Source organism: Falco cherrug, chromosome 1 (assembly GCF_023634085.1).
Source record: "Falco cherrug isolate bFalChe1 chromosome 1, bFalChe1.pri, whole genome shotgun sequence".
Lineage (NCBI taxonomy): Eukaryota > Metazoa > Chordata > Aves > Falconiformes > Falconidae > Falco > Falco cherrug.
Genome location: NC_073697.1, coordinates 114,399,591 through 114,414,021, shown reverse-complemented (window position 1 = coordinate 114,414,021; position 14,431 = coordinate 114,399,591). Strand labels below are relative to the sequence as shown.

Below are 14,431 nucleotides of genomic sequence, written 5' to 3'. Positions count from 1 at the left end.
GTTGTCTGCTGGACCTCTCCTGGGAGTCCCATGCCCTAACAAAACAAACCATAGCCCTTTTGATGCCCCAAGAAAGCAGCAGTGCTCAGCTGCACCCAGAGCCTGCATCCAGGACAAGGTGCCCCAAGACAGCAAGGGGGGGTTCCCCAGCAGGCTGTCTCTGTAACTTTTCCACATTTAATTTTCTTTCCCTGCAAAATGAAAGCGAATGGCCAAATCTCAGAGGCTTTTGCAGCAGAAGCTGTTCTCTGGCCATTTGCACCTCTGCTGTGCCACAGACCAAGGGAAGTCCCCAGGCACTGGTGCACTGCTCACCTCCAGCCAGACTCCAGGTTAAGGCAAGTACCATTGCCCAGCTGCAGAAAGTCCCAGTGGCGCAGGACTGGGAACCCCGTGCCTCAGTCCATAAGCTGTTTAATATCCCATCAGAGTCCTTATCCTTCAGCCCTGAGAGGATCAGACCCCAAAGCATGTGTCAGCAACCTAGGACAAGGTGCGACAGCCTTGCAGAGGATGTGCTTCACCCCTGCTCACTCACATTTTCCAGCTTGCGCTCTACAATCAGCTCTTCATCAGCCTTCCTTTGTCCCCTTGTCCCCACCGATCCTGTTTCCAAAGCCACTGAGGAAACACAATGCAGGAGCCCAACTGTGGTCACCAACAGGAAACCAGCTGGAGATGCTGCTGGGAGCTCCGTTTGGGGTGGAAAAAGGCAGGCGTTGAGTTCTCAAGCTGAGCATCAATCCAGGCAGGAAACACTTGAAAATGGTTTGAAAAGACAAGTTATGGGAACAGTAAACACAGAACTCCAGTGCTCAGCAAACCACCACTTCCCAAAGGCGTGGAGACTCAAAGACTGCAGTGTGAGAACTGCTGTTGCAGCACGCAGACCCCAAGCACTGAGATATCTATATCTGCATGAACCACTCAAAGCACTTGCATCAAAGTACCACTGAGGTCAGCTGAAATTAAATCAGAGCCCTCTTGCAAGAATCAGCAGCCCACAGCGAGGGCAGAGCTCAGCTCCAGCTATCTTGGGACATCAGGACCTGTCCTACACATCCCCTGGGTCTGCAGCAAATTCCTCCAGCACCTCATACCCTACCATACAGGAACCAACAGCAGGAGAAATCAGAAGTGTTCCCATCTTTTAAAACTACCTACAGCAGCTGCAGGCAGTATTCCAGCCACATCTAATCATGTTCTAACACTTAACCTGTTTTCCTCCGCTAATCCCCTGCAGCAGCAAGCTCCACCAGCAGGACCAGGACGTACATCACTGCCCAGACCAGGCTGGGGCACAGCAGCGGGCAGAGGGACCACGGCCAAACCCCTCCCCAGCCCCGCTGCAATCACCACGATTAAAGATTCTGGTGTTTTTTCAGGATCAGCCCCCTGCCCCAAGACAATTTGACTCCAGCAGTAAAACAAAACCAAAACAAAGATGCTTGGGGGGGAAAAAAAAACAAACCACCAAACATTTTAAATTCTAAGGAGGACAAGAGAAGAGGGCACAGAAAACAATCTCTTGAGCCTAGAGCCCTTCCCAAAGTGTCTCCCACATTCAAAATTTATGGACTTGTCTATTCTCTTTTTTTTAATCTAGATCTTTGTAGAACAAATTCTCTCAGTGGCCATTTCAAAACAAAGGAACCATTCTTTGTCTGTGTTTACTTGACAGCAGCAGATTAGGATAAAATAACTTGCATTTCAGAAGGGTTTTTTATTTATTGTTAAGACGCAAAGCCTCTGCTGCATCGAATCACCAAGCAGAGAAGCCATCTGAGGAATGATTTCTGGCAAACACCAAGAAACTCAGCTTTTGGAGAGAGCCTCTGAGAAGGAGATTCATATACAAAAATAAAATTAAAAATGGGATTAACTTTTGGACTGTGACATTATCCATTTCTCCTTTTCATGCTCCTGCCTCACATCTATCTTCATTTTGGTTTTAATTGGCTGCTCACACAGTTCAGAAGCCAGGACAGCTCTGGGCCAGTCTGGGGCATTTTCCTAAGCTTCCCCTTGGATTGAGATATCCAACACTCAGTGCTGGGCTGCCCAGGACACCCAGGAAGAAACAGGAACAGTCCCAGCCTAGACTGAGCCATGAACCATGAGCTTCACCACTTATCCACAACCCAACAGGATCTCTCCAATGCAAATGATTTTTAAGTGCCCAGGTGCTTGACCCCCAGCTCTTTGGGGCCGCCCCAACCCTGCAGGCATTTAAGTGCATGGGCAGCTTCACTTGCACAGCATCGCTGCTGAGCCTGGCAAGATACGTGGAAACAAGGACCAGAGCCAACAGCCACAAAAGCCAGGATCACCCCCAGGAAGGACCACAGAAGCTGGTGCTCACTAGCCACAAACATACTCAACTAAATACACCGGTGATGCTGGCAAAGCAGCCCACACCCAGAGTGTATGGGGAGAGGATGCTGCCAGCTTGCAATGCAAAATTAATGAATGAATAATGCTCAAAAGAGCCCATTAAACCCAATGCTTTCATGAGCCCATGCAGAGACGAGAGCAGCAGCAAGGACCAGGCTCCTTCCCCAGGTGGGACCACCAGTGCATTCCAGAGGTTTCACACTGGGAGCCCTGTCCCAGCAGATATTCAAGCCCAGGCTCCAACCCATGGCAGACCTGGGGCCACGCACCCATCAACTCCTCCAAAGCCAACAGCCCTGAACCTGTCCAGGTCTGTGCCAATACTGGCCCAATTCCCACTATTACTCACATCAAGAGCTAATCAGCCTAGCAAAATTAACCTGCTCCTTTGAGCTCATCTTCAGACCAGCATTGTGTGCTTAACAGCAACAATAACAACCAGCAATATTTCTTGGGTTTCCTTGGGATCCATAACGCATGTTAACTAAATGCCACTTTGTTATTCAAACAGACCCATTGAGACTTCACAGCACTAATAAGAAGTATATCCATTTCTGGTCCCATCGACACGCACCAACTTCGACACACACATTCGGTGCCCCTCCATGTCAGCTCAGCATCACCCCGGCCGGGAGGGATCTCCTGCTCCAAGTAGAGCAGACCTGGGGTCAGACCTCACATCAGCCAGATGTGTTTTGAAAGTCTCCAAGGATGGGGTTTCCTCACCCCACCAGCTTCCCACTCCCCATTTCCCAGTGGCACCAGTGAGGTTGCCTTGCATGCATCGTCCCTCCTGCCTTTTTCCATGGGTGCGACAGTTGGGTTTTCCAGCCATGAGATCCTCCCACAGCAGCCGCATTTCAAAGGTGACAGCGAGGGGTCCACAGTGACATTGGCCGGCTCCTAGCCAGCTCCAGCCTTGTGCATGCCCTGAGGTCTTGGTCCCGCTCTGCTTTCAGGGGTCCTAATCCCATGTAGCTGCGCTGTGTGCGGGGAGCTGTGCTGAGAACAGCGACTTACCACACAGGACAGCCGGTCCCTAGGTACCAGCATCATGGGAAAGGCTGAACCTCAACAGCCTGAACCTGGTGTTAAAGAGCTAGAAAGTCTCTCAGGTTGTGCCTGCCAAACCCTGGGGACAAAGCATATAACCTTCCGAAACAGCATCCTCCCTCCAGAGACAGGAGAGGGGATGCTTCATGTTTCAAAACAATGTGTGAGATCATGAACAAACCAAACCTTCCCCAACAAGAAACACAGCAACAGCAACATTTCCAGCAATTTATTTGGAAGCAATACCTTGCTTGGCAATTCAATCCGGGGGGGGGGGGGGGGGGGGGCAGGGAGAAGGGAGGAAAAAAAAAAGTTTTACATTGAATTTCTGAGCTTGCTAATGAAGGAGGACTTCCCTTAGCCAGACACAGACCTTAAAGTCCAAAAGCTTGAAAAATTAGAGGACCTTGATCATAATTTTTATCTTCTTCTTGAAAAGAGACAAACCAGCAATCACCAGAAGCAACACCCACACCACGCAGCCTTGGAGCCAAGGAGCGGGCATCGCTCCTGGCCGGCAAGGCAGGCGCTCACAGCACACCACCCCGCAGGGCCAATGGGACCCACCATGGCCAGGAGCTCGGATGGAAGAAGGTGAACCCACTTGCACACCTTGATTTAATCACCTAAAGCAATGAGTGTGGAGGACTCTGAGGTGTGAGAGCCTGAACAAGGAGGTTTCTTTTGATCCAGCTCCAAGGCTGCGCTGACGTTGTGCCTGGTAAACAGGAGACACGCAAGGATGGGAATCAGTGGACTCAAAGACCTGGGTTAAATTGATGACAAGAAAAAGAATGGGAAAAGCTATTCTACTCTAAGGCATCCAGAAAGGGGATAAAGAATCTGAATAATTGTCTTTTTGCCATCACTGGAACAGGCTGCCCAGGGTGGTGGTTGAGTCACCATCCCCAGAGGTATTTCAAAGACAAGTAGACGGGGCACTTAGGGACCCGGTTTAGTGGTGGCAGTGCTACGTTAATGGTTGGACTTGATGACCTTAAAGGTCTTTTCCAACCTAAACGATTCTACAATTTCACCACAACTTTGAAGTCCTCTGGGGTGGGACCAGGGGCTTCTGCAGGCTTCTAGAAACCCTTGCTGCTGTTTGCAGCATGACCTGTGCCACCCTCAGCTCACACTGGTCCCACAGTTACTCAGGTCCCTCTCTGCCTTTCTTCTAGTTCTCTGCAAACTCCCAGAGGATGCTGGGGCTCTCCTGGGTCAGAAGGCAGCTGTAACAAGTGACACTTTTTATTCCACACTCAGGAATCTTTTCAGGACCCATCTCTTCAAAAGCCAGGTTTGGAGAAGGTGGTGGTCCAGAGACTTCTGCCCACCCTCCTCACATGCTGCTTCTCATCCCAAGAAGGAAGAAATCATGTATTATATGACCAGGTTTCAGTCACCAGCTATCCTGGGAGCAGCGCTTGGCATGGGGACAGGGACATTAACAAAGCACCCACCCTTGCCGCAGGGGCAGGTACCCCAAACGTGGTAAACCACACAGAAAATACGGAAAGGCACCGATCCTGCAGCCTGCTCTGGCTCCGGCTGGGGACAACCCAACCAGGCAAACACCAGCTCCTTGGAGAAGGGGCTTAATGGAGTTGGTGATGGGAACAATTAGGGGATCACAGGGAGAAACGCCAGCCACCGTGTGCTCCACCCGTGGGGGAGAAAAAGCCAGCTGCCGCAGGCTGCACATCAGTCTCTCTGAAAATCAACTAAGTGGTTGACAAGCACCATCAGACTTCTGGAAACCGCCACTTCAGTCCTCTCCTGTAGGAAAGCAGCTAGGGCTTCTTCGAGCACCACAAGGAAAGGATCTAATGCCCCAAAATCACATTCCAGGCAAGGCTAGGGAGCTCAAATCCTTCCATGCGTTTGGTATGGAGGAGGGGAAGACCACGGTGGCCCGGCCAAGCCTATCTCACCCTGCTCACCAGAGTTCAAGCTGGACATTTCCCCCTTTGCAGTTCAGTCATGCTGTTCCAGGCTGGGGCCACAGAGAAAAAAATTCAGGGCAAAGCTCAATTCAGCACACGGGCAGGACACAACCCTCCCACCATGGAAGCTGTCTCCTGAGCTGACTGCACATCTTGCCAAAACAGGTGTTTTAAAAAATATAACAGAAAGCACACTTGCTAAAAATCAGAATATTTATCTTCTACATTTCAGTACCTCCATAGAACCACAAAGGCCTTTTATTTTCCCATCCCTAAGGAACAATTTCTACTCCCTGCAGACCAAAACTGCTCAAAATCACTGAGCTCTCCAAGCACCCAAGCCAAATCTTCAGCACGTCAGACTGGGTGCAGCCCATGCAGCCCACACCTCTGCCAGCTGAAGGTCTGACTCCACCAGCCGCAGCCACTGGTGTTTTCCCATCCCTCTGCTGTGAGCCACGGTCAGCATCCACACTCCCGCACACACGTGTCCCCGCTGTGCCTGTACACCTCTGGATGCAAACACTGCCAGGTTTTAGCCACGTGGCTGCAAAGTGCTCCACGCCACAGCAAGAAGAGCCAACAGGACCCTGAGCTGTCCTGACATCCCTGAAATGGGTCAGGAGGGAGCCTTGGGAACAGAGGCATCGAAGCACCATCCTCCCTGCATCCCTGGTGCTCGTCAGCTCGGCTGCACCATGCATGCAGGGGTCATTGAGCATCACATGGGACAGGACGGGCACGGAGCCATGCTTACCTTCGGTCCGGATGGTGAAGGGCGAGTCCCCCAGGCGCTTGGCTGAGAACTGCCCTCCCAGCGATGTCATTAGGAAGCACAGGGTGAAAAAGCCAATGCCCAGCACAAATATCCTGTGTGAGGGAAAGCAGAGCTGTAGCAAGGTGTGATGAGGAACCAGCTCGCTCCTGGGATAGCCCCACCACCCTTCATGCCCCTGGGGTAACCCCCAGCAGGAGCCGCTTTGTTTTGGGGTGTCTGGAAGAGGCAGCCTGAACAATCCCTGCCTCCTTCCCAACTGCTCCATCCCCATGGCTCACACCACCCAGCCTGGGCAAGGAGCATCTCTGTGGCCAGAGTTCCATAAGAGCACACCAGTAACTCACCCAACCACAGCCAGACCCACACACGCTTCACGAAGAGTCCTAAGATGTTGCTGCCCAAACTGGCACCAAGCAGGTGGGTTTTGCCTGAAAATACCCTTCAAAATCCCTGCAGTCTGCTCCAACAGGCAGGCTTCAAGAGGGAACGGAGGACTTGCATCTTAGATGGGAAAGCCCTTACCATGCTCCACTAGATCCAGGCCATTCATCCACACCATAGGAACCACCACAATAAACAATACCCATTTTCCTCCTGGGAGAGTCCGGAAAAAAGAAAGACCTTGTACCTTCCCTTCCTCCCAAAGGATCTAAAAATATAAAAACCAAAACTTTTTTTTTAAAAAAAAAAAAACGGTCTTTTGTTCCCCCTGTAACTAGGTCACTGGTATTTGCCATTGTGTCCAGCATCACCTGCACGGCACGGGCAGCCCTGTGCACAGCAGAACGAGGAGGGACCCACACTGGCAGCACACACGGTGGCCTGGGACCATCCCGTTGCTACTTTGTTCATCTGGGCTGGTAGGAAAGCAGCTCCCATGGGGATGCACCAGGCAGGATGCTGACCCACACGTCACTCCCAGCTGAGCTTGTGGTCACCTCCAGCTGCAAGAGAGGCAGGAGCCCTCAGCGCTGCTCTTATTCAGGCCAAATTCAGGCCAGAAATTTTGGGGAGGGTACAAAGGCTGAAGGCAGGAGCTCTGTGCAAGCAGGAGGGTTATTGTGCACCAGGGAGCATAAAGCCAAGCCCCCCCCCCATCTCCCCAGCATGCAAGCAGAGCATGCTGCACCGAGGGATTGGATGCCTGGTCTCTTTCCACTGCTTGGAGATGCTGCCACTGCCTCCAAGTCTCCATGGAGGTGCAGCATCCTCCAACAGACACACAGGCACAGCCCCAGCAGAGCCACTGCCAGGCACCATGTACGACAGGTCCCAGAGCCATGGCTATACGGAGGATCTCAGCCAGTTAAACCCAAGAAAAATTTCAAAGAGGAGAAAGAGAAAAGACAACTGCCAGCCAGCCTCGTGAAACAACAGTTCGCCTTCAAATAGACAAATCCTGTGTGAGATGGTGAGCTGAGCAAGCCCGTAGGGGTGCCTGCTGGCATTTCTGCCTCCCAGCATCCCAGAGCCAAAGGGAACCAAGCCACCGAGGACAGGAACCTGTAACTCTCCTTTGCAAGTTCACAGCATTATCCGCAGGGCTCAGGAGCTGCGCACGGAAACGCAGCAGAGCCACCCAAAGCTGAAACCAGGCTTTTCCAGAGAAAGGGTTGCAAAGGAACACCACAGCCCTCCATCTCATCATTATTGTGCAGTTAAAAGGCAAAGGATTAGGAGCCAGCCATTAAGTCTGGACTACAACGTGCCAGCATCGCAATTATCTGTTGCTGGAAAGGGCTGGCAACTAAAGCAACTTCCTTCAAAGCACTCATTAGCTACAGGAGATGTTTTGGAGACCTGAAGTACAGCGTCAAGCAACTCAAAAAGGACTGGCCTTCCCTGGAAAGATCTACTGGAGGAGCTCCCAGGGCAGGTCCCTACTGTTCCAGTACAGCATGGCCAGGCTCGCCCTGCCCGGAGAGCCTCCTAGACAAGACATGGTACCTTCACAGGACCCCACAAGCTCCCTACCTCCATCCCACCAACTCTGATGCTGCTCTCACGGAGCCAACACACACCTGAGCCCCAGACCCAGGGCAGCTTTGCTGTCAGCATCAGGCAGCTCAAAAGCAAAGGGTTTCTCCAGCCCTGCGCGCTGCAGACAGGCATCTAACACCACCCATCCGCCCTGGCTCCCAGGCATCAGCCCTGCCCCATCCCCAGCTGGGTCACAGCAGATCAGGATCACCTGGCCAGGGGCTTCGGACAAACAGAACCCTGCAGCTCCTCATCCCCTTCTCACCTCACACCTAATCAAGAGTAAAAGAAACATCCTGGGCTTGTTAGCCTTAACAAGCTCTGCCAGCAGCACACAAAACCAGCACAAACACTTGCTAATCCTTTTGGAGACCCACAGCCAGGCATTGGGAGAGCTGACCCACCTGGGAAAGGGGATGTTCAAGTGCATCAGTGAAACTGCCCGACATCCCTGTGCATGCACTCTGGGAGTGAAGCAGCTCTTATTTCTGAATGAGCCTGCCCTGGGGGCTGGAAAGCAGTTTAAACAAGCTGTAAAAAGCATTGTTCACTGGGCTAATCCAGACTTCCATCCCTAAAAGCCTGGCTATAGGCACAGCTGGTGTGCCCTACAAGCAGCTGCTGGTGGAGCACAGCCATCCTCTCCCCAGCAGATGCTGATGAACCATCGAGCTGCAGTATTTGCATGCAGAGATGACTACGGACCTCATCCCCTTTCCCAAAGCAGACCTCAGAGAAGGGTTTCCAGAGAGCTGTGGTCCAGCTCTGGCAGGGAGGTGATTGAGCATCCCTGATGCTTCAATACAACATGGTGCCCCACAAATTGCTTGGAGCAGGAGCGATTCAGGGACATGAGTCCATTCCCATTATCACACCCTGCGCCCGGCCACAGAGCACAGTGCTTGATCTGGAAGAGGCTCTCAGGAACACAAATGGAAGGGACTGCAGCACCCAGCTTGGCCTTGGAGGGCTGAATTTATCCTTGGAGCAGGAGCAGAGGAAACGCTGTCTGCCGTGGCACCTCCCTAGCAGGAAAGGACAACAGCACAGTAGAGAAGGCACAAGCTGGAGGAGGAGGAGGTCAAAGCCCAGCCATGCCCCATGACCAAGGATCCTCCCTGGGAGCACGTCATGGTACAAAACCCACCCTAAAGCTCCATCCTGCTGCCAGCTGCCCCCTTCCCCAACGGGCATTTTAACGAAGTATCACCTGATTAAATAATCAGATCTGATCCTGCTCTTCATTCTCAGCCTTCCTACTGACAATATCTTCATCATTATGCAAGACCTTGTTTATGCATTTTAATCTTCATAATTATACTCTGGCAAGGAGTGATGGTTAAACATTGAGAAGAAAGAAAAGGAGGAAGGAAAGAAAAGGAGGAAGGAAAGAAAAGGAGGAAGGAAAGAAAAAGATACAAAAGTGATCTGTGCTCTAGCATCTCATTAGGAGACAAAATCTTTTTCATTTTGACTGGATTACAGAGAGTAGGGGAGACTCAGGATGGTTTTTTCCCTAAAAAAAAAAAAAGAGAGAGACTAGAGCATAACTGGAATTGATATGCTTAGGAGAGAAGCAGATCGAGCCCAGCAGCATCACTCCACAGAGCAGGGATGCTGCAGGGATGGGCTCTGAGCCCGAGGACCCCATCTCTTTTACTTTGTGCTGATCTTCTCCAGGTGAATAAAAATGCTTGGCCCAGCCTTAACTAAGCAGAAACTCCTTATGCAGAAAACAAATACTGCAAAGCAGGTAAAACAGACTCGACCCCAGATCTTCCAAATTGCCCATCAAATGCACTAGGTCCTCTGCCCCCAAAATCCTAAATCACTGAAGACCATGGAGCTCCAACCACCAAGTAGCATCTACTCTGCATGCTGGTTTTGCCTGTCATCCCACATCACGTTTAATTAATTGCCTGGGCACGGTTCTGGTGCCAAGTCCCTCTCCACATCCTCCCCACTGAAATGTTCATAGTTCTGGGTTCTGGCATGGTGCCCAAAAGAGAAGGAAGCCAAATTCTCTAAGTCTTTAGTGAAAATTGGAAGTGACACCCCAGTCATTTTTGGCCCATGGAACTGAAAGCTGGATGCAGCCAGGAGGGTCTGAGCAATGAGCTGGAGGAAGGTGAGGGGAGGAAGGCCAGCAGCACCCAGTGGGATTGAGCTATGACATTGGGACTGTCTGTCCATGGTGCTGCATCACTCAGCTGGGACTTGCAGGGAGAATATTATGCAGGTGCATGGTGAGACCAAGGCCTACAGGGACAGGTAGGATTTTTTTAGACAAGTTTTCAACACCCAAGTCTCTTAAGCTCAAAAGCCGAGCAACAATTTCCAACAGCAGCAGTAGTCAGGCTAATAAAAGATGCTCCCTCTCCTGAAAACCCAGTTTTGCTCAGAGCCCAACACCATCACGGTGCTGTCAAAATGATGCTCAGCAGTGGGAATCATCCTCCACAAAGGGGACTAGAGTGAATTCTCTTACTGGCCAATGTTACAGACACATGGAAAGCCTGGCTTTGGTTTCCAGCTGGCAAACTTGCCTGAACTCCCCACATTCTGCAAAACCTAGAGCTGGGCAAGCTGGACCAGGGCTCCAAAATAGTGAATTCTTGCCTGAATCTGGCAGTCACAAATGAAACACCCTTTCCTGCTGAGATGAAGTCAGAGCCATCCTTGGACGTTTCTACACAGATTTGCTCTCTCTCTCCTTTCCATTTGCTGCAGGTGCTTTCACAGCTCAGAGCTTTGCATTGGTTGGCATGTCTGGAGCATGGTTAAATGAAATGTTTTGGTGCAAAGGGTCAGGTTTCCTGTTCACTGTTTGCTGATGGCACTGCTGCCAGGAGTCCACACCAGGCAGGGGATCGCACCGTGGGCTTCCCTAGAGCAGCAAGGCTTTGCCCAGCCGGCAACAAGCACCCGATCTACTTGACCCCCATCCTGATTGCCAGTATATTCTCCCACTCCGGTAGATCATCCCTGATTCACATCAGCTGAGAATGTGGGGTGCTGATTTTAGGGGAGCAGTACTGATTTGCACCAGGTTACGGCTGGAGTAGGGCAGTGCCAATGCTTGCCCACACTGGGCTGGGAGCAAGGTGGTGCAGGACCATGACATGGAGGGGTGAGCTGGACACTGAGGGACAGCTAGGATTGCATCTTGGGAATTTCTTCTCTCACACAGGGAAAACCTGACTGGTTAACAAGAGGGGACCCTCCAGCCCAGTGCTCTCCTGCCATCACAAGCCCCTCATCCACACATATCCTCACGTCCAGTGGGACTTTGTGATCACCCTGCAGCTCACTCCCTGCGCTTCCCCATCCTGATCCTAGGTCAGTGCTGAAGGTGTGCTTCCCCTGCCCCAGAGGCGATGGATGCTCTGGCCAGTTACTTCCTCACTACAGGCTTCAAACCCACTTGAGAAAGCAAATAACCAAGTAAAGAGCATACCCCTGGGGTGCACGTGTCCTTCCCACCTCTCTGACAGTCATTCCTCATGCTCGGAGCAAGCCCGAGCCGTGGGGATCCTCACATCCCTGCTCCACCACTGCATCTGACATCCCCTTGGCCAATTTCCCCAGCCCCAGGGCACTGCTGTGGGATCTGGCAGCAGGAATCCCTCCGGTCCACCCGCTAGCGCAGAGCCAGGCAGCTCCCGGGGAGACAATATCTCCCACCCCAAGCACAAGCCAGCAGTGCAAGCAGAGCCCTGTCCTCCCGCTCAGCTCCAGGTGGTAGCCTGGGCTTTGCAAAAAGGCACCGGGGCAGATCCCACCAGTGATCCCAGGTGATCCCCGGCCCCCAAACACAGCAGGGAGCACTGGCAACCGCCGAGCTGGGCTCACCCCACCCTGTGCTTCACCCGCCGGCACTTGCCCCTTCTGTGGGTTTTTAGTCCCTCACCCCAGCGAAAACCCAAGCAATTCCTGGCATCTCCCATGTGTCTCAAGCCTGGGAGCAAGCAAAGCGCGTCTCCGGTAAAATAAGGAAGCTGGAGAGCAAGGACTGGAGAGGGGAAGCGAATGCATGGAGGCAGAAATGGGAGAGAGTTACACCAAGGGGAAAAAAGCAATAGGTGGGCACGGGCGTGCTGGAGCCGGAGGGTTTCAGGTTGGATATCGACCCTGGCCAGTTGGGTATTAATGATACCCCAGCCCCGCCGCCAGTTCAGGGTGGGTTTCAACATTCCCATCGGCACTAGCGGATTTAAACCAGAGGAACCGACTCCCCCCGCGTACCAACATCCCCGAGGACGGTATTAAGAAAAGGCAGCGGCAAACAGCCCTGTCATTACCCCAGGGCACCGGCGCGGCGAGCGCATCGGCAGCCGCCGGACAGCGAGGGCTGCGGACCCGCACGCTGAGCCGCGGGCAAACTTGCCAGGACCGCTGACATCCTGATCCGGGGTCAACCGCCCCCTCCCCCGCAAAATGTGCTCCGACAACCGCTTCGCATCCGACAACCGCAGGGGCCGAGCCAGGCGGCGGCGAGCCGGGAGGAGGGACAAGGGAATAACTTTACCTAAAGGGTCTCAAGGTGACGAGGCATCTTCTGACCATTATCTTCCCATCCGCGTTGACTGTGATCATGGTTCAGAGTTGCGGGGGGAGCGGGGAGGGGGCGGCCCCCGCACCCCCCCCCACCCACCGAGGCAGCGAGCGGGGCTCAGCGGGCGGAGCGCGGGGCTCCGCGGGGGCGCATGGCGGGGCGCGGAGCGGGCGCGGAGCACCTCCCCGCCCGCCCTACCCCTACCCGCTGCCGGCCGAGCCCATCGCGGGCCAGCGCCGCTCCGCTCCGCGCCGCGCAGCCCGTGCGGGGCACCGCGCCCTGCCCCGCTCCGCGCAGCCCCGCGCAGGCAGCTCCGCCCCGCACCGCCCCGCGCAGGCTGCGCCGGGCGCCGAGTGCCACCTAGCGGCAGCCCGGCTGCAGAGCGGGGGGGCCGGGGCCGTGCGGGGGGCGGCTGCCCCCGGGTTGGGGCATTTGCGGGAAAGGTGGCCGTTACGCGGCGGGGGGGTGCATCCCGGGGCGGGTAACAGCCCCCGGCGTGGTGACCTGGGGAGCCGGGGCCGGCCCTCGGTGGGAAAAGTGGGGGGGTCAAAGCAGGAGCGCCACCGTGCAGCTCCCACGGGTGCTGTTTGCTTTGGGGGGCTGCGGGGAGGAGGGCAAGCCCTGATTCGGGGGAAGGGGGGGGTGTCTGGACCCTGACTCGGACAGCCCTGGCCTGCAGCTTTGCTTCCCCATCACCCGGGTTTCTTTTGGGGGGGTCACAGTCCACAACGTGGCTTCCCAATGCACCGGGACACCCCTGGGTGCTGCTGAAAGGACCAGGGTGGCATGGGGGCCGGGGCTGGGAGGCGTCCTTGGGAAGGCAAGGAAGGGGCCGTGAGAGCTGAGGCAGGAGAAGCAGCTGCTGAGCTCAGCAGAGGTGTTTCCAGCTCATGTGTGAAAGGTGACAGGCAAAAAGCCTCTCAGAGCTTGGGACTTAAAGGAGCCAAATGTGCGCAGGGCCGGAGGCACCCCGTTTCCAGCCCCTGACTCAAGGGCACCCCGTGTCCCAGGTGCACCCCAGCAGTGGCGACACAGGGGATGCATTGGCGCGCGGCGTGAGCACACAGTTGCAGAAAGCTGGAAGGAGACTGGGCCAGGACCAGTCTGGGACGGGGGGGGTGGGCTGTGAGGCAAACAGGGGCCCCTTGTGCTGGCCATCCCTCTCTGCACTGGATATCACCATGGGCACCATAAGGCATAGGGTGACACGGAGGGAGAGCTGCCCCTTTGCCATCCCCGGGGTGGGATGCTCTCTTCCCATGGTCCTTCCCAGCCCTTCTCCATCCCACTTGCTTATGGGCAGGAAATGTTCCTCCAACCCCAACAGCCCGGCATGGCTTGGCCATCTCCTCTGCGAGTGCTGTGCAGTTACAACACACACCCCCCAGCGCCAAGCAGCCAACCACCCCCTCTTTATAATCTGTGAGCTCCTTTGCCTGTGCAAAATCCCGGTGTTTTCCCACGAGGCTGGTGAAGAGGAAATGCCGTATTATCTCTGTTGTGATACCGTAGCTCTGATTTCCATAGGGATCCCATGCACTCACTCTGCTTCCTTCTCCCTGATGTAAACCAGGGGTGGCTTCAGCCAGCAGGGCTCCAGGTAGCGTATGCTGCAACAGCAGCAGCCACAGGCAAGCTCAGAGAGGGAAGACAGCTGAAAATTTTCCACGGAACAGCACTTTCTCTCTATGAAGCAGCACTTTTTGTCAAGAAGTGAGAAGAAAC

The 14,431-nt window shown here is 54.0% G+C and overlaps 1 protein-coding gene across 3 annotated transcripts in view; it reads right to left on the bottom strand.

The window, feature by feature from the left end:
* Nucleotides 1–12,980, bottom strand: part of MGAT5B (alpha-1,6-mannosylglycoprotein 6-beta-N-acetylglucosaminyltransferase B) — a 70,642-nt gene extending 57,662 nt beyond the window's left edge. For all 3 annotated transcript variants that reach the window (XM_055700828.1, XM_055700829.1, XM_055700830.1), the window contains exons 1-2: nucleotides 12,680–12,980; nucleotides 6,151–6,263 (exon numbers count right to left, since the gene is read on the bottom strand). In XM_055700828.1, the coding sequence (XP_055556803.1) occupies nucleotides 6,151–6,263; nucleotides 12,680–12,747 (181 nt within the window). In that variant the 5' untranslated portion in view covers nucleotides 12,748–12,980. The remainder of the gene's footprint in view (nucleotides 1–6,150; nucleotides 6,264–12,679) is intronic.
* Nucleotides 12,981–14,431: the final 1,451 nt, after the last annotated feature.